The sequence below is a fragment of the Marmota flaviventris genome, chromosome 9 (assembly GCF_047511675.1).
Source record: "Marmota flaviventris isolate mMarFla1 chromosome 9, mMarFla1.hap1, whole genome shotgun sequence".
In the NCBI taxonomy this organism is placed as follows: Eukaryota; Metazoa; Chordata; class Mammalia; order Rodentia; family Sciuridae; genus Marmota; species Marmota flaviventris.
Window position 1 is genome coordinate 51,217,743 of NC_092506.1, and position 22,645 is coordinate 51,240,387.

Sequence of the window (22,645 nt, forward strand, 5' to 3'; positions counted from 1 at the left end):
GCTGTAATATGCTCATTTTAATTCCTTGGGGTATATGCTGAGGAGTGGGATAACTGGGTCATACCAAGTGTTCTGAGGAACCTCCATACTGATTTCCAGAGTGGACGCACCAATTTGCAGTCCCACCAGCAATGGACGAGGGCACAAAAGTGGGGCTTCTTTTACTCGCTTTAGAAGATAAGATGGTGCGAGGATGAGATGGGGATTTCTGGACGGGCCTAGCCTCCAGCGTGGATTGAATCGTGTCACATTTTCTTACCCTTTGTCCTCCTTGTTTTGCTGGCCAGTCTGGGCCCTCCTGCAGTGAGGTGCCACTGTCCCCCTCCATTTTGTCTCCACCCCACAACAGAGGGCTCTGGCACTGAAGCAGGAGTTTGTGTGGTGATGAGGGACAGAGCCCGACTCAAGCTCCGTGTCCCTGCCTTTCAGTGAAAACAAGTGCTCATTCCACAGTGAGGCCCGTCAGCCCACCTGGGGCTCGCCGTTGTTGCAGCCTCCTGAGACCGCCCTGGGCTTACCCCGAGTTAAGCCCTGCAGGTGGAGATGCACTCTAGGAGCCCAGAGGCTGGAGGCACCATGAACATTACTCTTTTAATATACCCAACAACTTCCTGACAGTCCCCATTCTACAGATAACAGAACCGAGGCAGAGATGCTCGGGGTTTTCCCAGGGTCCCCTGGCTTGTCAGGGAAGCTAGATTTGAATCCAGGCCTGGGCCCTGGAGCCTGTGTGTCACTCCCATGTGGCCCCAGGGACACTCGTGTCATGCAGCAGTGTGGCAAGTGCAGCGCTTCTGGGGAAGTGTGGGGTCCCAGTGGGGAAAGGTGCATTCCTTGACCTCTTGTGATGTTGGCACTGACAGTCCCCCAACCCCAGCCTGCCCGCAGTCCTGGGAGAACCTGGACTTCGTTCAGTCCACCCCTGTATCCCTTCAGCTCATCCTGGGAGCAATTGTGGCCTAGAACTACCTCCCCCACCCCAGGAAATGGCCAGCCACAGACAACGAGCCCCACCCAAACCTTGAGTCACTGCTGAAGCATAGGGCTCCCTGATTGACTGAGGTCTCAACCAGGGAACACTGTTCTGCCCATAAGGCTCAGCATCTTGAATATGCCTGTGGTTCCCCACTAGCCTGTTCTTGTCCCAGCAAGAAGATGGTGGATGCCCAGGAGTAGAGCTGGATGTGTGTGAAAATGTGGGTGATGGGCTTGTTTGGAAGGAAGGGGGCATGTATGAGTGTGAATTAGTGTGCTAGCGCTGCTGTAACAAAGCACCACACACTGGTCTCTTAGCAGAAATTTATCCTCTCACAGTTCTGGAGGCCAGAAGCCCCAAATCAAGTTTTTAGCAGGTTGTTTCCTTGTGAGGGCAGGATGTCTTCCAGGCCTCTCCCCTTGGCTTATAGATGCCTTCTTTTCTCTGGGTCTTTTACCTTGTCTTCGGTCTGTGCATCTTTTTCCAAATTTTCTTTTTTTAACAAGGACAACAGTCCTATTGGACCTCATTGTAACTGATTGTACCTGCAATGTGTCTCCAAATAAGGTCACATTCTGAAGTATCAGGGGTAGGATTTCAAAATAGGAATTTTGGGAGACAAGAATCCATATCAGGGCATTTCAAGGCCTTAGGGGCAGTGGAAAGAGTGAGTGCATGGGCATCTGATGGACTGGTGTTGAATCCTGGCTTTTCTTCCCCCAATGATCTTGAGCTCTGAGGCTCAGTTTCCTCATCTGCGAAGTCAAGATTGACCCATAGAAGCCCTGAGCCGGTGGCCTCACACAGACGCCTTGGAAAACCTGGAGGGATTTGTTTGTGGTCCCTCCCTCTCCCCCAAATTTGTTTCTGCTTCCTGGGAGCCTCCCTCTTCTGATAAACCCCGAGCTGGAAAATCAAAAGCGCAGAACGGCTCCTTTGCCATTTTCCACTATTTCATGATGGTGCTAAAGCACTGGTACAGTGTCCAGGCCCAGTGTCCCTGCCAAATGCACACTGCTTTCCCAGTCCCGCTTCCCCGCTGGCTTCTGAACTTTCTAAATATAGCTCCTTCCCTGGGACAACAAAGAAACCATCCTTGGAATGGCTGCAGTCCCCATAACCAGCTTCTGGGCTGTCTGTCAGGGAGGGAGGAGTCGGGGCAGACCTAGTGGCTGGGACTTAGAGCAGCCCTGAAACCCAAGCCGCTGGCTTTTGTCATCCAGCCTTAAAGACATGTAGGCCCAAACGCCCAGAAGCTATGGCCTTGGCTCTCTGTCTCTGGGGATATGGGGAGCCCAGGGCCCGGCCAGGCAGGCTCTGTTAAACTGGGACTGAGCAAGACATTGGTTCACAGTGGAGGGAGAGCAAAGTGAAGATCTCCTCTGAAGAGATGGGAAGGGCCTGTCTTTAGGGACTTCCAGGGCCATCTCTGACAAGCCAGGTGACTGGGCAGATCCTTCACCTAAAGTCTCAGTTTTTACATCTGCGAGATGAGACAATAACCATGTTGATTTGATCAGAGGGAATCTGTACCACTTGGTGGGAACCCATAGCCCTGCTGTGATGGATGGCTGTTGTATGTAGCCTCTGCTCAGTGTGCTGCCTTCCCCACCCTGCAGTCAGCTCCTGGGAAGCCCCACGTTCTGCCCTTGGCGTGGGCCTTCCGTTCAGGCTCCCTGTGGAAAGGAGCCCCTCCTCCTATCCTGGGGCCTGAGAGGTGGGTGGTCCTGTGGAGTCTCTGTATATAACCTGAGACACTGAATGCAGAGCTCTGCCCCCTCGCCCCCGACCCCACCCTGGCATTTACTGAGGAAGCAGCTGAGCTTCCCTGGCCTCTCACCTGGGCTCTGCAGCCAGCCTGGGCCCCGCTGGGTGCTGGTCCATTTAGTATCTTGGCTCAAAGGTGGACACACTCCTGAGCACAGGTAAAAGAAGTGGAACTTTTGAATAAAACCTGGATTACTAAGCTTGGGGCCTGGCTATGCCTATCACATGTCCTCCCCTCCCACCTGCTCAGTTCTGCTAAGGTCTGAGGACCTGCAATCTTCCTTGGATTGGAGATACCTAGAAAGGCGGGACCTATCCCTCCTGCTAAGGGGGCCTCAGGAGAGACCTGTAGGAACAACCTTACAGGAGGAAAAGCCAGTCCTTCTATAGTGAGAGGCCACTCTGCCCCTAGACTTTCCTCCTGTGAGAGTACACACAGGCTGCTGCTGACCTGTTTGACACCCTCTGGGAAAAAGTCAGGACTAGTTGTTCAGTCCCCAGGGTTGACAGGGACAGAGCTGTAGAGCTGTTGAGGAGGCATCAGGCCCCTGCCATTTTAGACCTGCCTTTCTGCTGACAAGCTGGGCCCCTGCGGGGCTGTGCCAGGGAATCAGACATCGGAGGGGTGAGGGAGGGTGCAGCCGTCTGTTGCCATGGCCACCATTCACAGAGCACTAATTCAACACAACAGCTCTGGAAATAGCCTCTGCTATCGGCCTTGTTGTTTTTGTATTAGAGGTAGAATCAGCAGCCCAGGGTCATACCGCTCTTAAGGGCAAAACCAGGATTCAAAGTTTGTGCACCTGGGATTTCTAATGTGATCAGGATTCTTCCCAAGCGTTGCCAGGTTCTAACGGGAAGGACCATTGTGCATCCACCCAGGCAGGCTGGTGGGCCAGCTCGAAACAAAACACGGGATTTTCTAGAGGGAAAGCAGGTCTCTCTTTCAGTTTTTACATCTGCGAGATGAGACAATAACCGTTCCTGGAGGTCTCACACACATATCAGCTAAGGAAATCAGTTGCTTTAATGTGTTTGGATTTTTTCAGAGGTCTCTGGCAAGCTTCCATGCCCCCCAATTTTTCCATTGTTTGAAAACAATGAATCGCTTCACTGTGGCTTTGCAGGGGATGCCTTGCCACACACAGAGGCCCACTGGGGAAAGGAAGCTATTCCTGGGATGGCCATGGACATGTCCTATCTGGGTAACTGTAACAGCAGGTTCTCAGGGGATTGGTACAGGAAGGATCCTAGCTCATAGTTTTCAATTAAAGACCTGGAAAAGGCAGCATATAGTTTGTAGTGAGAGTTCCAAATCCACAAAGAATTTTGGGGGAAGAGGAAGCCAATTTAATGGAATGCCTATGTTCTTTGCTTTGATTTCCAAATCATTGCTAGGGATGAGCGTTTGCACCCTGTTTGCCACAGTGGCAGCAAGTGGCTTCATCCATTCAGCACTTACCCACTGTGTGCCCATTTTGTGCCAGATGATGTGCAGGACACAGACACACATGTGATATTCCATTCTGCTTTTAGAAAGTGGGATTGTGTAATTCTAATACGGGCATGCTATACTTTCTGACATATTGTAGAAATCACTATGCAAAGAGGGCCACTCCATTCATTTTAAGGTCAACCTGGAGACACTTCTCCATACAAATGACTCTGGAATAATCAGTTCCCTTTCATTGGTCATTTCTGTTAGTTCTGGATTATGAATAATACAACAGTGTGGCCTCAAACATCTTTGTTTTCAGATATTTGCATTGAGGACAAGTGTTTCTTAGAATGGATACCTGGAAGGAAAATCACCTTGATGTGTGCATTAGATTTTTGATAGATGCTGATGAATTGCCTGCAAGATTTTTTAAAAAAAATCTAGCTCAATATTAATTACCTCCAAAGCACCTGGAAATGCCCATTTCCTGAAACTCCTACCAACCCTAGATATTATATTAGTTCCTGTTGATGCTGTAACAAACTACCACAACCTTGATGGTCTAAAACAATACAGACTTATGATGTTACATTTCTGTAGGTCAGCAGTCCAACCTGGTCTCACTGGGATAAGCCCATAGGATGGGCAGAGCTGCATTTCTTTTGGGGAGCTGTAGAGGAGAGTCTGTTCTGGACCATGACCCTTTCTGTCTGGAAACCCAGCAGTGACCAGTGGAGCATCTGTGACATCTCACATGACATCAGTCTGACACTGACTGATCCTTCTTCTCTCCCCTTTCCCATGTCTAAAGCCCTTTATAATATCAGGCACAACCTAGGATACAGTCCCTGTGTTCAGATTGTAATTCAGATTTAGCAACCTCAATTCCATCTTTCCCCAGAACATCCACAGATTCCATAATCCCTGTGGCTCAGGAGGATGAGACAAAGAGTTCAAACCCTGCCTCAGCAATTTAGCAAGGTTCTTAAATAACTCAGTGAGACCCTGTCTCTAAATGAAATATAAAAAGGGGGCTGGAGATGTGGCTCAGAGATTAAGTGCCCTTGGGTTTCAAAAAGAAAAGAAAAAAAATTCCAATCCACAAATTTCTGTTGCTATAAATTTTCCATTTGTACCCTTTGTCTTCTTTTCTACCGTGTTGCCTTCCCCCGCCTCCTTGCCAGATGAATTATGAATTCGTTGAGCACAATACCTTTCTTTTATTTATTTTTATGTGGTGCTGAGGATTGAACCCAGTACCTTGCACATGCCAGGCAAGCGTTCTACCACTGAGCCCCAGCCCCAGCCCCGAATTATGAATTCTTTAAGAGCAAGGACTTTCTCATTTTCCCGTTTGTGTCTCCAGAGCCTCAAAATGTAGCCAGATTCATAAAAAGGTTTCAAAGCCTGTTGGTCCTTCCTTCCTCCCAAATGTCATCCTTCCTACTCCATTCTCTTGCTGTTCTGCCTTGGAGAAAAATGTCAGGAAGCTTCCTGCTGAGCTGCCTACATTGGGTCTGTAAAGGAGGGTGTGGTGGGCTGAGACAACGAATGTCTTGTGATCTACACTCAGCCCTCTGGATCCCTGGGTTCCACATCCGCAGATTCAACCAACCTCAGATGGAAAACATTTTCAAAAATTGTGTTTGCACTGAACATGTACAGACTTTTTTCCTGACATGTGTGATTCCTTGAACAAGACAGTAAACCACTTATTTACAGAGCATTCACATTGTATGAGGTGCTGTAAGTAATCTAGAGATGATTGAAAGTGCTCAGGGGGACACGTGTAGGTTATATGCAAATTCTATGCTGTTTTATATAAAGGACCTGCGCATCTGTGGATTTTGGTACCTGTGTTCTGAAACTGATAATTGTATTTACAGCCACATGGACTTCTCTTGCCTCCACGGGGTCCTGGGTCCAGCCAGCTCCTACCTAGCTCAGCCGCTTAACTTGGGCCACCCCCGTCAAAGCCTGCTCAGCAATAAAAACAGCGATGGCGTCATTCCTGACATTTGAGGCTTGCTGAGAGAGTGGCAGGAACAGAGCCTCACCTGCTCCATTTAGGGGGGAGAGTCCTGGTTGCTGAGCTGCCAGCACCTTGCAACATTGATCAGCGGTCCCAGAGTGGCAGGAAGGGGACTGGTGGCAGCTACTGGGCTGAGATAAGTGGGACCTGAGGGAGATGTGCAGAAGAGTAATTTTAGGTCATTTTTAGACTATTAGGCAGTGTATTCTCTTTTGACTTTTTTCAAAATCACAGTAAAGAATTGCTTGTTAGTCAATATGGGGGTCAGTCTGAAGCTCCTGGTGAGGTGGTGACTTGGACCTGCCTTTGCTCTGGCTGCCTGCTGTCCTCCAGAAGCGCTGTGTCCAGGGAGGCTGTTCTAGTCAGCTATTTTGCTGCTGCGCCTAAAGGATCTGACCAGAACAACTGTAGAGGAGGAACAGATTATTTGAGGGCTCACGATTTCCGAGGTCTTAGTCCGTAGAAGGCCGGCTCCATCCTCAGGGCTCCAGGTGAGGCTGAACATCATGGCAAGAGAGGGTGGCCGAGGAGTGCAGCTCACCTCATGGTGACCAGGAGGCAGAGAGAGAGAGACCTCACTTTCCAGATACAAATATATACCCAAAGCCACACCCCAATGCCCACCTCCTCCACCCACACCCTGCTTCTCAGTTACCACTCAGTTAATCTCTACTGGGGAATTAAATCACTGTTGGGGTTAAAACTCCTAACACCCAATCATTTTAGTCTCTATCTTTTTAGTCTCTGCAGTTATGGCCAGGGGATGCCAAGGCCTGGACCAAGGACAACAGCTCCTTCCCAATGATAGGGCTTCATTTCTTTGGCCACTTGGCCACAGCCTCTCTGTTGATTCCCAGTCTACATGTATACTTAGGTCCCTAGTACCTAGAGAGCCTGCCCATACCCATGGGCTCGCAGTGCAGAGGCGGGGACCAATTTAGATCCAGGTCTGCCCATCTAGGCTTCTCCAGGATGCACTCCCTACCTGCTTACAGGTGGAGGATACACCGAAACAGAGGGGAAGCAGGTCCTCCTCTCTGCCAAGGCCTTTCCAGATGGTATGCTGGGGCCCCAGAACTCTAGGCCTCAGGGAACCTCGCTGCCCTCTGGATGCTGTATCTGGAGCCCTGAGCCCCTCTGCTCAAGAGCTGCTGGTGGGCAGTGTCCCTGTACCCTGCACTAGCTGGGTGCTCTGGGGGAAACCCTTGGCCTCTCTGAGCCTCCATTTCCTAGTTGGCAACATAGGGAGGCAATGCCTATCTGCCACCTGCTGGGACAGTCCCCCAGTGGAGCCCAGCCTGCACTGGGGGTTGATGGTTGTTCTTGTCATCACATTCCCCCTGTTTCCTGCCCTCCTTTCCATGCTTTGAAGTTGAGACCAGAGTCTGACTCAGGGGCGGACAGGCGTCCTTCCTCCTCCTCCCCTTCATCTCTCCACCTCGAGGAGTCGCCAGTCATGAGGAGAAAGCTCCTGCCCTGGGAGGCGGGACCCCAGCCCCGCTCCTCTCACGTCCAAGCTGGCAGCTGCCTCTGCCTCTTGCCAGGACACTGGGCCCAGGGCACCACAAGTGCTCCCCAGGCAGGGCTGCAGCCTTCAGGGCGGGAGGCCAGCGGCCCAGCCTCTGCTCCACTTCACAGGCATAGGGCCTGCTGGGCCTGGCCTCCAGCCCTTCCTGTGCAGCCCCCTGGGCCTGGAACTCATTAGCACTTTTTATTAGACCCATCTGCTGCCCGTGGAAGGCCAGTCTGTCTCAGCTCTGCCCGGGGCGTGTGGGCGGAGACTGCACACAGGCAGCGTGTGAATCGGGTGTGGCATCCTTGGTTCCAGGGGAGATGGGGAAGAGCAGCCAGCAGGCTCAGGGGTGTCTGAGGCCTGTAGGCCTTTCCTGAGCATCCGGGCCCGTGTTTCATCCCAGCCTTCCTGGGCTCTGTGGGTCGCAGCCCTGCATCTCACTGATGAGGCCCCCTCTGCCCTCCCCAGGAGTGCATCATTGACGAGGACTGCGGGCCCTCCAGGTACTGCCAGTTCGCTAGCTTCCAGTACACCTGCCAGCCGTGCCGGGAGCAGCAGATGGTAAGGATGCCCAGGTCTCCTGGGCTGCAGCACAAGGTCAGGGAAGCTGGGGGAGACGGCCAGGGGTCCCAGGGACTCTCAGATGGGCTCCTTTGGGATCCCTCTCCACCATCAAAAGGCTCCCTCGATGGTGAAGAGGGATCCCAAAGGAACTGACTCTGGAATGACCAGGAAGTGACCAGTCTGGGATTGCAGGAAGCCATCTGCAGACCTGCTGCTACCCCTGGCCCACCCAGGATCTCTGGTCACAATGTCCCATGAATGGCAGAGAAGGGGAGGGAGGAGGCTCTACCCCTTCTCCTGGGATGACTCACTCTAGTAGACACAAGCAACACCCTCAGGCAGAGGAAAGGCAGCCGCTCTCTGTCCTCTGGGTTTGCAGCCCACCCCCAGATCAGAAGAGGGCAGAGGAGGAGCCAGGAGGCCAAAGCTCTCCCCTAATGGAGGTTCCACCGAGAAACGCTAGGTGGGCAAAGGACACTCTCCCCTCCATCCCACAGACGTTTTGGACAAAGCTGTGGCTCAGACTCCCTTGTCACTTGTCCAATACACAGCATGATGATTTGGAAAATAAAGCCTTTCTCATTACCCTGCTCAGCCCTTCCGTGGTGAAGCAGCTGCTGTGATACCTCCCAGCCCACCCCACATCACTAGGCACACCACACCGACCCCACACTGCTCCCAGCTGCCATTCTCTGTGTGGCTCCAAGCCCCTGGCACCCCTGGGCCATCCCCATCTGGGCTTACGGGCTTGGGCCTCATGCTTGGTCAGCTTATTGGAATCTTACAGCTGCCTGCATCTGGAGGCCTGGAGCCACGTCCTTCCTGACCTAGGGTCCTAATTGAAAAGTGGAAGGCCCAAGTCTTGGGTGGGGCTCAAAGATACTCAACTGTCCCTTGCAGACTCTCAGGCTGTGAAGGACTCACACATGACTTGTTAGGTGCTGTTTTTCCAACGTTTTGGCCCCTCGTGTCTTGACAGCCAGGCTCCCACCCCGGCCTCCTTGACTTACACTAAAGCCCACCCACCTAGGACCGCACTCTGTCTCTTCCTCCTTTAGCGAGAGTATCTGTGGCATCTTTGGGCCGGGCTGGGCCAGGCTCCTAAGGTCTCTGAGCTGTCACACTTGTTTTTTCCTCACCTCTCTGCAGCTCTGCACCCGGGACAGTGAGTGCTGTGGAGACCAGCTTTGCGTCTGGGGTCACTGCAACAAAAAGGCCACCAGAGGTGGCAATGGAACCATCTGTGACAACCAGAGGGACTGCCAGCCTGGGCTGTGCTGCGCCTTCCAAAGAGGTGGGTGGGCTCCCCTCTGAGTGCAGAGGAAGCTTGTCCCAAGTTCTGCCTGTCCAGGGCCTGCTGGAGCCATAGCCATGTCCCTTACACCTTCTCAGGGTCCCGTCTCCTGGGCGGGACCCACAATCTGAGCCTGAGTGGGAAGACCCTTTTTTCCACCCTGCTAATGTCTAGAAAATTAAATTCTTTCATGGTGCATGAGCCCAGGGCAGGAGGGTGTCCCCACATAGGCTGGACTCCAGCAGCCCCTCCCCGTCCCACTCCCTCTCCAGGCCCTAGAGGGAACACTGGCCCTGTCCCTCTCCCAGCTTCCATCCACAGTGTCTCTTCCAGGTGAGGCCTGCTCAGGCTCCCTCTGCTCTCACTAGTGTGGCCGAGAGCTCTCCTGAGCCACCTCCCCAGCTCTGCCTCCCCCAGCCCCACAGGGCCTCCAAGGACCTGCTGCTTCGGTGGTTTTCTGGAAGAACTGCCTTACGGGGTTACTCCCTGGGATCCACAGTAGCCCTGTCACCTTCCGTAACAGATAGACTCACAAGGCCTCATGGTCCCCTCCACTTCTCCCCCACCCCTCCTCTACCACCCTTTCCCTTTGACCTGACCCCAGGTCTTTGTAGGTGCTCTACCCAGACTTAATTTCTCCAGATTTTGTTCCCTAAAACCCAGCTCACTTATTCCAGGCAGACACCCTCCCCACCCTGCCCCACCAGTGCCCCTGTGTCCTTCCCCGTCACTCCTCCTGCGTCCATATCGCCATCTTGTTCCCTCTCATTCCACTTCTTCAATCCCGAGTTCACTTCGGGGGGTGGGTCCATCTCTCTGTCCCTCCCTGTGGTTACTCTTGGCTGGTTCCAGGCCTGCTGTTCCCCGTGTGCACACCCCTGCCCGTGGAGGATGAGCTCTGCCATGACCCGGCCAGCCGGCTCCTGGACCTCATCACCTGGGAGCTGGAGCCTGATGGAGCTTTGGACCGATGTCCATGTGCCAGTGGCCTCCTCTGCCAGCCCCACAGGTGAGTCCCTCCTTTAGGGACTGAGATAGGTGAAGTGGGGACTCAAGGGCAGGAGGTTTTGCCTGGGGAGATGTGGACTCAGCAGGGCAGGTTTAATTGGAGGTGTCCTTGGGTCACAGATTTGGGGCTCATCTCAAGGACTGAAGCTTCACAGGCAGATGACCCACAAGAGGGCATGGAGGAGAAAATTTGAGGGCTGAGGAGGGAGCCCCGGAGATTTAGATGTAAACCCGAGTTGCGGGTGGACGTGCAATAGAAATAGCTAATTTATTTCCCCGGGCAATGGACAGGAAGAGAGAGTGCTGGTAGAGGGGCAGGAAGGAAATGAGGAGTGGGCGCTCAGGTGGAGGGCACCAGCAGTGTCAGGCTGCAGAGAGACTGATGCACCAGGGCTCAGACATGGCATCTCTGCACACCTTCTTGTCCTCTGAGCAGCCTCAACTCAACCCCCTCTTCCACAGAATCCAGGGTGGCAGGGCAGACAACCCAGGGGTATCAGACATGGAGTCAGACCATGCTGCACTCAGGCTGCCTCCTGCCTGGAGGCCCAGGTGGGCAGGGGACTGAGAGGTCTTGTGTGGCTGGGAACTCCCAAACCCTGTCATCCTTGGGGCCTGTCCCTGGGCTGCTGAACCCAAGAGTCAGCCACAGGAAAACAAGCCTACAGCTGGAGTGGGGTTGCTGCCCCTTACTACAGCCTCCCGGTTGACCTTCCTTCAGCCATCTTGTTTCAAGTAAGATGTTGGTATGAAGCGGAAGCTGTTGAAGAAGAAGTGGTGTGCAGGTGAGGCTGGAAGGTCCATAGAAATGGCAGCCTAGGGCCTCCCCTCTAGGCACCCCCATGCTTAGAGCCCAGCTTTGCCCGCGTGGGGAGAATCTTGGCTAAGTCCCAGCCCCGTCTTTCCCTAGCCACAGCCTGGTGTATGTGTGTAAGCCAGCCTTCGTTGGTAGCCACAGCCAAGACGGGGACAGCCTGCTGCCCAGGGAGGCTCCTGATGAGTATGAAGATGGTGGCTTCATGGAGGAGGTACGCCAGGAACTGGAGGACCTGGAGAGGAGCCTGACCCAGGAGATGGTGCTCGGGGAGCCTGCTGCTGCTGAGCTGCTGGGGGGAGAGGAGATTTAGATGCAAACCCGTGTCGCGGGTAGACGTGCAATAGAAATAGCTAATTTATTTCCCCAGGTGTGTCCCCTAGGTGTGGGCTGGCCAGGCTTTCCCCCCTGTCTTCTCCCCAGTAAACTTTCCCTCTGGCTTAACAGAATGAGGTGCTGTGCGTTCGTCCAGCTGCTCGCGGCTGCCCTCCACGCGTCACCGTGCTGGTGCTTGAGAAAGACCGGGCCTGGCAGGGTGAGGGCAGAACCCAGCCCCTGGGCCCCTATGGGTGGGCAGGCATTATTTGAGAACTGTTGGAAGGGAAAAGGTGAAAAATGAGGTAGAGCCTGCCCTTGATGGGTTTTGGGGAGGCGTGGAGAAGGGTGCCCTGCTTTTGCAAACATCCACGTGGCAAAAACGCAACAACGGCCGTTCGCGAGGAGATCTTTCCACGGGCAGAGGCAGCTGTTGCAGGGATGATCAGCTCGCCCCGCTTCACATGCTCATCCACTCGGCTGCTTCCCTCGGCTCCTACCTGGGCGTCAGGACGGCATTCTCATTCCGGCGACTGACTCCCTCTCATCACAGCCTGTGGAGGAGGAGCATTGTTCTCATCTCTTAAGGATCTTGGAGACTCAGAGACCACAAGTTACTTGCCCAAGTCACACAGCTAGTGAAGACCAGAGTGGGGTTTCACCCAGGGATGACTCCAAGCCCAGTGTTTTTCCAGTTACCCTACGCCCCACCAAACTCAGTGCCACCAACAGTACTTCTAAAAGGAAGGAGAATGAGATCTTTTTCTTTTGAGGCACATCTGATAGCTCTTTAAGATTGAAATTCTGTTAGAAATAGCAATGTGGGGTAGCCATCATACTGGTGGAGACCAGTGGCGTGGACATTCCCCCTGTGGCCATTTGCATTAGTCATTTTGAAGGTATAGTATTTAAGTTAACTTGCAGAAAACACTGAGATAATGGTAGGGCAGAGATGATTAATGAAATTTGAAAAATCACTTAGCAGCAGCTGAAGGTCATTATTGACCACATGGAGCAAATAAAACAAAGCCAGGTTCTATGAAATATGGTTGTAATATTCAAACTGAGAACACTGAGCTGGATGTCATTCCACAAATGATATTTTCAGGTGCCAGGAATTGTTTCCATCATGTATTTGTTCAGAGTTATTAAATTTTAAAGTTGCACATGATTGTATAAGCATGCTTTCTTTGAGTTTTAAATTATGTATAAACACGTTGCATTTAGAAATCCAGTATAAATCACTTCGACTACACTTCTGTGGTTCTTGGACTTCATTTTTTTCTTCTGATTTTGAATAAATATAAAACCATTTCAGCCATAAACGATAAAATACAAATGACCTGTACAAAACAGATTTCTTCCATAGAAGCAAATTTTCCAGACATCTGAAGCATACCTCCTTTAGGATCCAGATATTTTAGAAATCTTAACCATTTCTGGATCAGAATTAGGATTAAAAGTGTAACTGCTTCACTGTCTCCTGAAAGAACAAATGGAATAAGAGAGAGTGTGTGTGTGTGTGTGGGGGGGGGGGGGTCCTGGAGATTGAACCCAGGGGTACTTTACCACTAAGCTACAGCCCCAGACCTTTTACAAAAAAAAAATTTTTTTTGAGACAGGGTCTCACTAAATTACTGAGGCTGGCCTCAAACTTGAGATTCTCCTCCTGCCTCCGTCTCCCAAGTCACTGGGATTAGAAGCATATGCCTCTGAGCCTGGTGATGTCTTTTCTTAGAAGCTTCCTGTAATCAAATGCAGATTAATGAGGTTTTTGTCACTGTAACAAAATGCCTGAGATAATGAACTTTATTTTGACTCACCAGATTTGAAAGTTCCAGTGCCTCCCTGATCCTTTGACTTTGAATCTGTAGAGAGAAAGCACCTCATGGTAGGAGCATGTGGTGAAGCCAAACTGCTCATCTCATGGCTGGAGAGAGGAAGAGACTGGAGTCCCATAATCCCCTTTAAAAGCATAACCCCCCCTAGCGCCCCCCCCTCCTAAAGATGAAAGGTGCCACTTCCTCCCAACAGTACCATGCTGGGACCAAGCCTTTTTAGCACATGGACCTTTGAAGGACACCCCTCCATAGCAGACTGCAGCAATTAGATCTTCAAGGACTGTAATGAAGCCACTGTAGTACGGTTAGGTCACCAGGGTGACGGGCGCCAGATTAGGCACTCCACCTGTATCAACTCTTTTCCTTTTCAATGAATCCCAACTTTATTTGATGGATGAAAAAATGGAGTTACCCAAAGATTCAAAAGTCTGATAAAAACAGCATCTAATGTAGTATGTCCACAATACACTGATTATTCAAACACAGAGCTATTCCCTATTCAGTGTCAAAAATCAATGGGATCACTCTCCATGTTGCATACTGATCAGCAGGTCTGTGCTACGCCCACCCAGAGATAGCCGCCATGATGTGCTGTGTGCCAGGTTGACGCAGACAGCCCCCACTCTCAACGTCTCACAGTCTAAGGATGAGAGACACAGCCAAACTAAGCAGCCAGACAAAAAAGGGCCAACCCGATACTGGAGTGTGCAGGAGCCCTAGTGGAGCACTTGGCCTAGAGAGTTGGCATGGGAACTGGCTCCCAAAGATGGTCAGGGTGTATCAGGATGCTAGAGGGGACAGGAAAGGCATTCCAGGCCACAGGCAGAAGGAAGGAGGCAAGAAGGGGCGGTCTCAGGGAGGGGAAACTGAATGTCATTTGCAGTGGCTGGAAGGTGAGGTGGGCTTGTCGTGCTTCAGAAGAGGCTGAAAATGATTTCTACCAATAATGTGTTGAGCACCTACCGCATGTCGGGCGCTATATTAGGTGCCAAAGAGGCAGCTGTAAATGAGATAAAACTAGGTCCTTTTCTCCTGGCACTCTTAGGTTGTTTTAATCCTGCTCCACTTGGTTATCATAGCCACTGAAATAGAACAGGAGAGACTTTGCATCATCGGGTGTAGATGTGGCGTCTACTCACAGCTCTAAATGCCATGTGTGGAGTGGAGTGTGGTTCTCGAATCTCACTGCCTGTTCTTCTGTATCCAGTTGCTGCCAAGGAAGCCATGGTAGTCACTGGCCATTTGGCTACTCGACAGCTAGTCCCAGCTAGGGATGGTCTCAGGACTCAATTCTGGGTGAGGCAATTGAAAGGCAAAGCTGTCAAAGAAATTCTAGGAAACATTTTTCCCTCAGACTAAAGGAGAATGACAAATAAGAAGCAGCCCTCCTTTCCAGCCCTACCCTTGTTCCCTGCTTTCCAGGACAGGTGCTCAGGATGTGGCATTTGGCTCTGCCGCAGCTCTCTGGGGATCTGTGATCCGGTGCGCTGCATTCCTCCCTGGAGGCCTTTGGGGACCATTCATTTCCTTGCTTCTGTTAGTCTTTACCAGTGGCTCACCTTCCTTGGCTCATGGTCCTTCAGAGCCAGCACTATCAGGGCCCTCTATCTTGAGTGCTGTCACTCTGGTTGCAGTGAAAGGTTCTCACTTTTAAGATTTACCTGGATAATGCAGAATAATCTTCCCATGGCAAGGCCCTTAACCTTAATCACCTCTGCAGTCTCTCTTGGAATGCAAGTATTCAGAGGATCCAAAGATCAAGCCATAGGCATCTGGGTCTGCCTAGTACAGAGGTGGAGAGTCTGGGTCCTTGATGTTGAGAAACAAACCAATTCTGGTCTCAACCTTATCTCTATTATTACAGATAAACCTGCTGTTAGACTGTTGAAGGCCAGAGCATTCCTGATATAGGAGCTGTTTGCATGATGCATGACACCCAAGGACAGGACAAAGCCCCAGTAGCTGGGTTTGTGGGGATTCCCACATAATTGAGAATGGGTTTTAGGGCAAGAGGATGGGATTGAAGAGAGAAAGAAGTGAAGGGCCTGTTATCTGTGAGGGGAGAGGGCGGATGAGAAAGGGGCAAGGATTTCTGTACAGCCTCTCCAGATTGCCAAGAAATGTGACTTATTTATTACTTCAAAAACTTTTTTTTTATTTTTTGAGACAGGCTCTTGCTGAATTGTTGAGGCCAGACTTGAACTTGTGATCCTCCTGCCTCAGCCCCCTGAGGTGCTGGGATTACAGGTGTGTGCCACCTGATCTTGTACCCTCAAGATCAGTTTTTGATACCCAGGTGGGATTTCTATGTCAACAGCTGGGGAGGGAGGCACCTTCACTTGGGGCTTGCTGAGAACTGCCACCATAGTGGCAGCAGTACTGTGGTGGTCCTGTGTGAAGAAGCCTAGAGCAGGTGTGAAGTATGCTTTTGGGAGATGCAGTGTGGCAAACAGATGATTCCCCTCCCTGACTTCCCCTGGGGGAGGAGAAACTAGACCTGTTCCCTTGGCTGAAACCTGAGGGCAAATTTAGGGCATACTCTCAAAACTTGTATGGAGCTACTGACAGTTCAAAGATGGGAAGCTGTGCAGGACTTGGGGACTGGCACCCGTCTCGCACAGGAGGCAAGGAGCAGCAATCAGAATAGCATCCTGTTAGCAGGGAAGGACCACCATTGGACCCTCCAGTGAATCCTGACAGCACAATTTCAAAGACAGGGGAAATGTGGTCAGAATGATGGATGACATTTGGGGTGGAAGACCTGGTAGGGCCCATGCAGCATGGGTTAATGGTACACGCCCATTACAGGGAAGGTCTACTGCCCAAAGGTTGGCAAACAGTCGTTTGATAAGGGACCAAATGTCGCTTAGAGTCAAGTTCTTCGCTGACAGGACCCATGGGACATCTATCTTCCAGTCTACAAGGGTTAAGTGGCCAGTCAAAAGGGGACAAACAACCTCACCAACAGGACAGAGACTGTTTAAGAAAGCAGATGTCTCTTCCCCTCTTCCTACCTCTTCGGTGCAGGAAGATCAAGGGGAAAGGAGAGGCTGACCACACAAACCCCCCTCCCTGCTCCCAGCAGGAAGCCACACAGCTAGTGGGCACCTTGTGGGGGTGTGGGGAGCCTTGAATCAAAGGACTGACACTTTTCCAATCAGATTGTCTTAATGCAGTGACCCACGTTACTGGATTGCACTGAGACTTTAATGTAAGCCCATCTCTCCGTGGGAAACTGCATTTCACAGAAGTTGGTACAGTTGTCAGGAAAACAACCCTGCTTATTCATACCTCCGTAAGCTGATGCTCTGGGCAGGCTACTAAATTGTTAAATAGAGGCCCTTGTGTGGGGGAGGGGATGTCCAGAGCACAGAAAGCAGAAGGTGGAATGTGGCCCCTCACTTGAAGGCTGGGTCATAGGGTCTACCAATCTGGGCCTGGTGAATTCTCAAGTTACAACCAGTCAAGATTCACTTTCCTTATAGGGACTGGCAGCTGAGGGTGGAAGGAGACCATGCTGTCCTGGGGAAGGGCAGCATACTCCAAGGGTTTTTGCCTTCCTAGATTGGCCCCTACTGGAATCTGCATGTTTCTAAATGGTGATGCGTGCCCTAATGCTTTCTTGTTTGTCTGGTGTTGTTTCTGAAAGCCAAGTTATGAAAATTAATACAGGGTGGGTCTAACCAAATGGTGACAGCCCTCCTCTTCCCCATGTGAACTGCACTGGGGAGCATATTCTGGCTTTCATTCTAGACCTAAGTGGAGAGGAGCTTCCTCTGGCCATGAACTCCTTTGAATACCTGATAAAAACCATCTGCTAACCTCCTAGAATACCACATACATAATTTTGCATCTGACTTTAGAATTTATGGCTTTCTTATAATTTGTGACCCAAATAGTGATTTGTTTTTCAAAAATTACACAGAATTGTTTGGATGGAATAGTTTTATTTAGCCAGCAAAAAACCTGCTAATTCTTGGTATCTCCTATTCCACATTCTGTACTCTAGACTACAATTTGCAAGTCACAAGTATGAAGAATTGGTTGGGGCCTTGATGTTGAACAAAGGGATCAAATCCAGAGGAAGAGCTATGACATCCAATTGAAAAGGAAATATAGCAAATGAACCAGAACAAAAGATTTTATTGTATTCCATACATTCATAGGTCACTTCCAGATCTAGTAATAACACTGCAATGCTGAGGTGCCGTACACTCATTTGGCTTGGACCAGCGGGTAATTGCAGCTCCTCAGCCTCCTAACAGTGGGCTGGCAGCCAATGGCTACATAGTTTATTTTCTGGCTGGGGCACAGGTTCTCCCAGACTTGATCAACAAACACTCTAAGGAAGAGCTCCTTCACACACAACTTTTATCTATCATGATTACTATCCCTGTGTACACTTCCTTAGTTTGCAAAGTGGGCCTAGCAAATTTTTGTACAGACCAGTTAAATGTGGAATGGTCCTGAAACCACAGCTTTGGTTTCTCTGGCCAGAATGTACCTCCAACCTAAGCACCTGCCTCAGAAAATGCAGACACTTGGTTCTCAGAGGGTGTGCATGTAGGTGCAGGGGAGACCACACCCATCATGTAAAAGCTCTTCAAAACATCTGCATGACCTGTGGGCAGCAGGATCACAATTTCTCACAAGCTGCCTGCCTCAGCCTTGGGAGACAGGCATCATCAGACTGTCCCTATCCCAGGGCTCTGGTACTCAATTTATACCATCAGTGCCGTTTCTAGGGTTGCAGATGCTCACCCGATTCTCTGAAGCCCAGGGAGACTGATGCACAGTGACATCCCTTGGGTAAAATACTCTTCCTACCTCCACAGATTCACTTTGAAAATTTCACTACCTTCTTTACTGAAATTATTAAAGTGCAACACTGTGTTTTCACTTACCCTATCAGGCACTGAAAAGCAAGCTTTTTTATTTTTCCCTATAATGAAATACATTTTCTCTACTCTTGGTATTTGTAATATACCTGCAATTAGAAGCAGCAGTTAAACACAAAACAGACAACAAAACCAGAGCAGAAGGCACAGACGGAGGAGCAGAAGAATGAGAATTTCACCACTGACTCTTTAATGAACACGAGGCCAAACAAAGCCAAACCCAATTCCTAAGCCCATTTTGCTTCCAAGGTTGCCTCCCCTGCTCACCAGGAAGTCAGTCTTTTGAAAGCAGAAACCCCATTTATTAAAGCCCATGTCCCAAGTAAACAGGTCTGGCTCAGTACGAATTTGCCCCCCTTACATAAGAAAATCCAAGCAACCTGAAAGACTAATGAAAATACAGAAAATTACTCCAAATGTAAACTGAATGATACAGTTTACATGGAATAAAAATTAGCCAGAAAACTACCTTAGGAAAAAAAATTTTTTTCCCTTGTGGATTCTAAGAGACTTAATAAGACATTATAGAATTCTCAGTGATAACATTCAAACTGTGAAGCCTACATTTGCCAATACTATTTTCTAATTATATCTTTCTTAGAAAAAAAAGGGGAAGAAATGTGATTTTGAAATATTGGCAGGATCCCCAAAAGTTAGATATTAGCATCTTTTCATCTCTCTTAATGAGAACTTCACTGTAAATATACCTTTATCATGAGATATTCATGTTTTGAAGTATTATATCTAAAGATAACCAACCTATTCTTAACTCAGATTCATTATCCACAAAAGTGTAATGACTAAAATAACACAACAGAATGAACAAATGTTTTATTGGCATGTTCATTGTTGTAAACAGCATCTGGCATGAAAAAGTTTTACCAAAACCTTTTTATTTTTATAAATTAGATGATATTTCAAAATTTATGTAGAATTGTGGTCACTGTATAGTTTTATTTAGCAAAGCAAAAACTTGCTCATTCTAATAGACTTTTCAATGAAACCCTGTTGACTGCATCAGTCTATACGAAGATGACCTTACTAGCAAATTTACTCAGTATGTTAAGACGTTTCCTCAAAGTTAAACTACATGGATCTACAAACTGACTCTAAAATTAAAATGGGACTTACAAGCATCCTAGAAGATTCAAACTGGAGGTAAATCTTTAAAAATAAATGTACAAATAAAAAAAAAAGAAGCCGCTTAACAGAAAAACCTCATTAACAAGGGAAAATACAATCCTATGGGACCCAGCACTGAGGAACCTCACTGAGGATTACATTTACACAGACTGCTAACTTCTCAATGTACACAAATGTACATAATGAATGATGTGTGAAAAGAATAACCATGGGATATAGCTGAACTACAACTATGATAACTCAACAGGATAATTTTATTTACATGCTGAATGAACGAGTGGAACATATTCTCTACATCCATAACTTAAGTACAATCAGTTATAATTACAAAACTGCAGTAATTTGAGCTGCCACCTGCTGGGATAGGTCTAAGGGAAATGTTTTGATGTTCCAAAATGTCCTTAATACTTCGCAAAAAATAAAACAAAAACACAACTTCACAATTCTTTTCTGGGTTACAACTCGTTCTAAGAATTTCTTTCTTCAGCTCCTATTTTTGCTGTTTTCCAAGAGACAACACACGCTGCATTTACTTCTGAATTGTCAATGAGGTAATGTGTGTATCAGTGAAATAAACAGAAAATTCATTCATTCATGGCCTTTGCACAGCTTTTATTATTAAGCTATGAGCATCCTGTCTGAGGCTAGTTTTACTAGCGGCTATGTGCACATTTGTCCGCAATAAAAGAATTTTACTCATTCCCCTTCCCCCTTTTCTAGTAGCAGGTTTTGCTTTTTTTTTTTTTTAATTGTTTTTGCACATCCCTTTTTCACTTTACAGTACATTTGACTATAGTGCACAACATGATTCCAAGTCAAAACAGTGGCCCATTGGGCACTGAGCTTCTGATTGGTGAAGGGCAGTCCAATCAGTGCTGGTGTCACTGGGTTACCCCAACCATGTCCGGCCATAATGGCACTACACAGTAGTAGTGAACCATCTAGTTAAAATCAAAAAAATCCCTCAGGGAAAATGCTACACTAGCAGAGTCAGTCTTGAGTCAGATCTTTATTTGGCGCTCCATCCAGATATATTTTTAGTGCTTTTTCTTTACGAGGCGAGTATGTTACACGATGTCCAGTCTTCTGGAGTCGACTGCTTTCTTTTTTCATCAGTTCATTTCTTTGCTCATCTGTCAACTCCATTACTTCTTCTGTTTTATCCCTTTATTTAAAATATGAATTACATATGAGACTAGTTATCCAACTGCCTCTATTAATTTATGCTTGAATGCTATGATGCTCCTTAGCTAGACAGTCAGACTGTCACTGGTGAGGTTGAATATAATCTCACATACTAGGGAATCTTACAGAGTTCTAATCTGTTTATCATATTAAGCACTCAGCTCACTTCTCAAAATGATATAGAATCATTTTACAGATGAGGAGCTAGGTAAATAAAAGGCTAAATTTGAACCCACACCTCCTTGGCTTCAAAAATCATCATTATTTCTCTATATCTGTGTTATCCCATTAGGTGATCACTAGCCACATATGACTAACAAGCACTTAAAATGTGACTGATCCACAATGAGATGTACTGAAAGTAGAATACACAACATTACTAAGACTTGGTACAAGAATATAAACTATCCCATAAATCATTTTTTGTACTGGTGGCATGATGTAATGATAATAGTTTTGGATAAATTGGATGATAAGTATTAGATTAATTTTGCCTATTTCTTTTTACTATTTTTAATGTGTCTACTAGAAAACTTCAAATTATAATGTGTGACATTCACTGCATTTCTACTGGTTAGTACTATTCTCTATCAAAATAACAGTAAATTTATGGTAAACAAGATATTCATGCATGCTAAAAACAGTTTATCATTACAAGAACAAGCAACAAAAATACTGGAATATTACCTATAAAATATGACGGCACCATCATCACAGATATAAAGAGGCCAGACATTCAGGGTAGAAACTTTAGGGTTCCAGTCCAAATCCTGATGAATATCAAGGACAGAAATATCACAGGGAAAAGTTCCTCTGCCCTAAGGAGAAAAAAAATGAATGCATAGATCACGCCTATAGCCATGTTTGTTGTGCATTAATACACAGATTTAACACTCTCAGGCCTTTACCTTGGCAAATTCAATATCTTCCAAAGGAATCCCACTGATTTCACTTAGCTGTAAAAGAAAAGGTCTTATATAAGTTAATTTTAAAACATAAACTTCGAAATTATTTTCCTTTTATCCCACAAATTGCTTGATCCTCCCCTTCCACCAAAAAAAAAATAATAATAATAATATGCTGATGTAATAAATTAGAAGAAAAAGCAGAAAGTGCAATTCTCTCCTCCGGCCACCATGCAAATGCTAAGCCCAACAAACATCAAGTTAATACATTCCTTCCAGGTCTTCCACACGTACATAAATCTACTCACACATTTCTACAATGCATAAAATTATATTCATAAATATTTCTATAAGTACAATTTTACATAAGTATAATTTTATATAACTTCACAGATCTAATTCTTAAGATGTGGAATTTGACCCTAAAAAGACTCTGAATTTGAATATTTATCAGAGGCATTTGATATTGCCCATTTCCCCCGAAACCTTGACAACTCCAGGTATTTTTTAATTTTCTAAATCTTCGCATTGAGATGAAACATAATGGTATTATTTTAATTTGTATTTCTTCTATGAATTGCCTGTTCATCTATTCATGTTCTTAGCCTATTTTTAAAATTAGGCTGTCCATCTTTATTATGGACAACTTGTTACATATAGGTTTACATAATTTTCTTCTCTTTTATCTTTGCTTATATATAGTTTTTTAAATACCCGGTTTTGGCTCTACAGATAATTTAAGCTTGTATGTAGTATTTCCTTTCTTTCTTTGGCTTTTGGCATTATGCTTACAAACATCTTTTTTCAGGATTATATACATATTTTTAATATTGTGATCCAGTACCTTTATCATTTTACTTTCTTATATACATTTAATGCATTTAGAATTTATTCTTGTGTCTGGTATGAAGTATGAAAATAAATATTTATCCAAATGCCTTTGTAAGACTAG

At 47.7% G+C, this 22,645-nt stretch overlaps 2 protein-coding genes across 4 annotated transcripts in view; one reads left to right on the top strand and one right to left on the bottom strand.

Moving 5' to 3' along the window:
- Dkk3 (dickkopf WNT signaling pathway inhibitor 3) overlaps positions 1 to 12,898 on the top strand; it is a 47,156-nt gene extending 34,258 nt beyond the window's left edge. Inside the window, exons 4-7 of the mRNA XM_027942386.3 lie at positions 8,195 to 8,287; positions 9,440 to 9,584; positions 10,437 to 10,593; positions 11,503 to 12,898. Of these exons, the coding sequence (XP_027798187.2) occupies positions 8,195 to 8,287; positions 9,440 to 9,584; positions 10,437 to 10,593; positions 11,503 to 11,719 (612 nt within the window). The 3' untranslated portion in view covers positions 11,720 to 12,898. The remainder of the gene's footprint in view (positions 1 to 8,194; positions 8,288 to 9,439; positions 9,585 to 10,436; positions 10,594 to 11,502) is intronic.
- A 6,378-nt stretch (positions 12,899 to 19,276) lies between these two features.
- Positions 19,277 to 22,645, bottom strand: part of Usp47 (ubiquitin specific peptidase 47) — a 103,938-nt gene continuing 100,569 nt past the window's right edge. For all 3 annotated transcript variants that reach the window (XM_027942261.3, XM_071616386.1, XM_071616385.1), the window contains exons 26-28: positions 21,697 to 21,744; positions 21,476 to 21,606; positions 19,277 to 20,768 (exon numbers count right to left, since the gene is read on the bottom strand). In XM_027942261.3, coding sequence (XP_027798062.1) covers positions 20,594 to 20,768; positions 21,476 to 21,606; positions 21,697 to 21,744 — 354 coding nt within the window. In that variant the 3' untranslated portion in view covers positions 19,277 to 20,593. The remainder of the gene's footprint in view (positions 20,769 to 21,475; positions 21,607 to 21,696; positions 21,745 to 22,645) is intronic.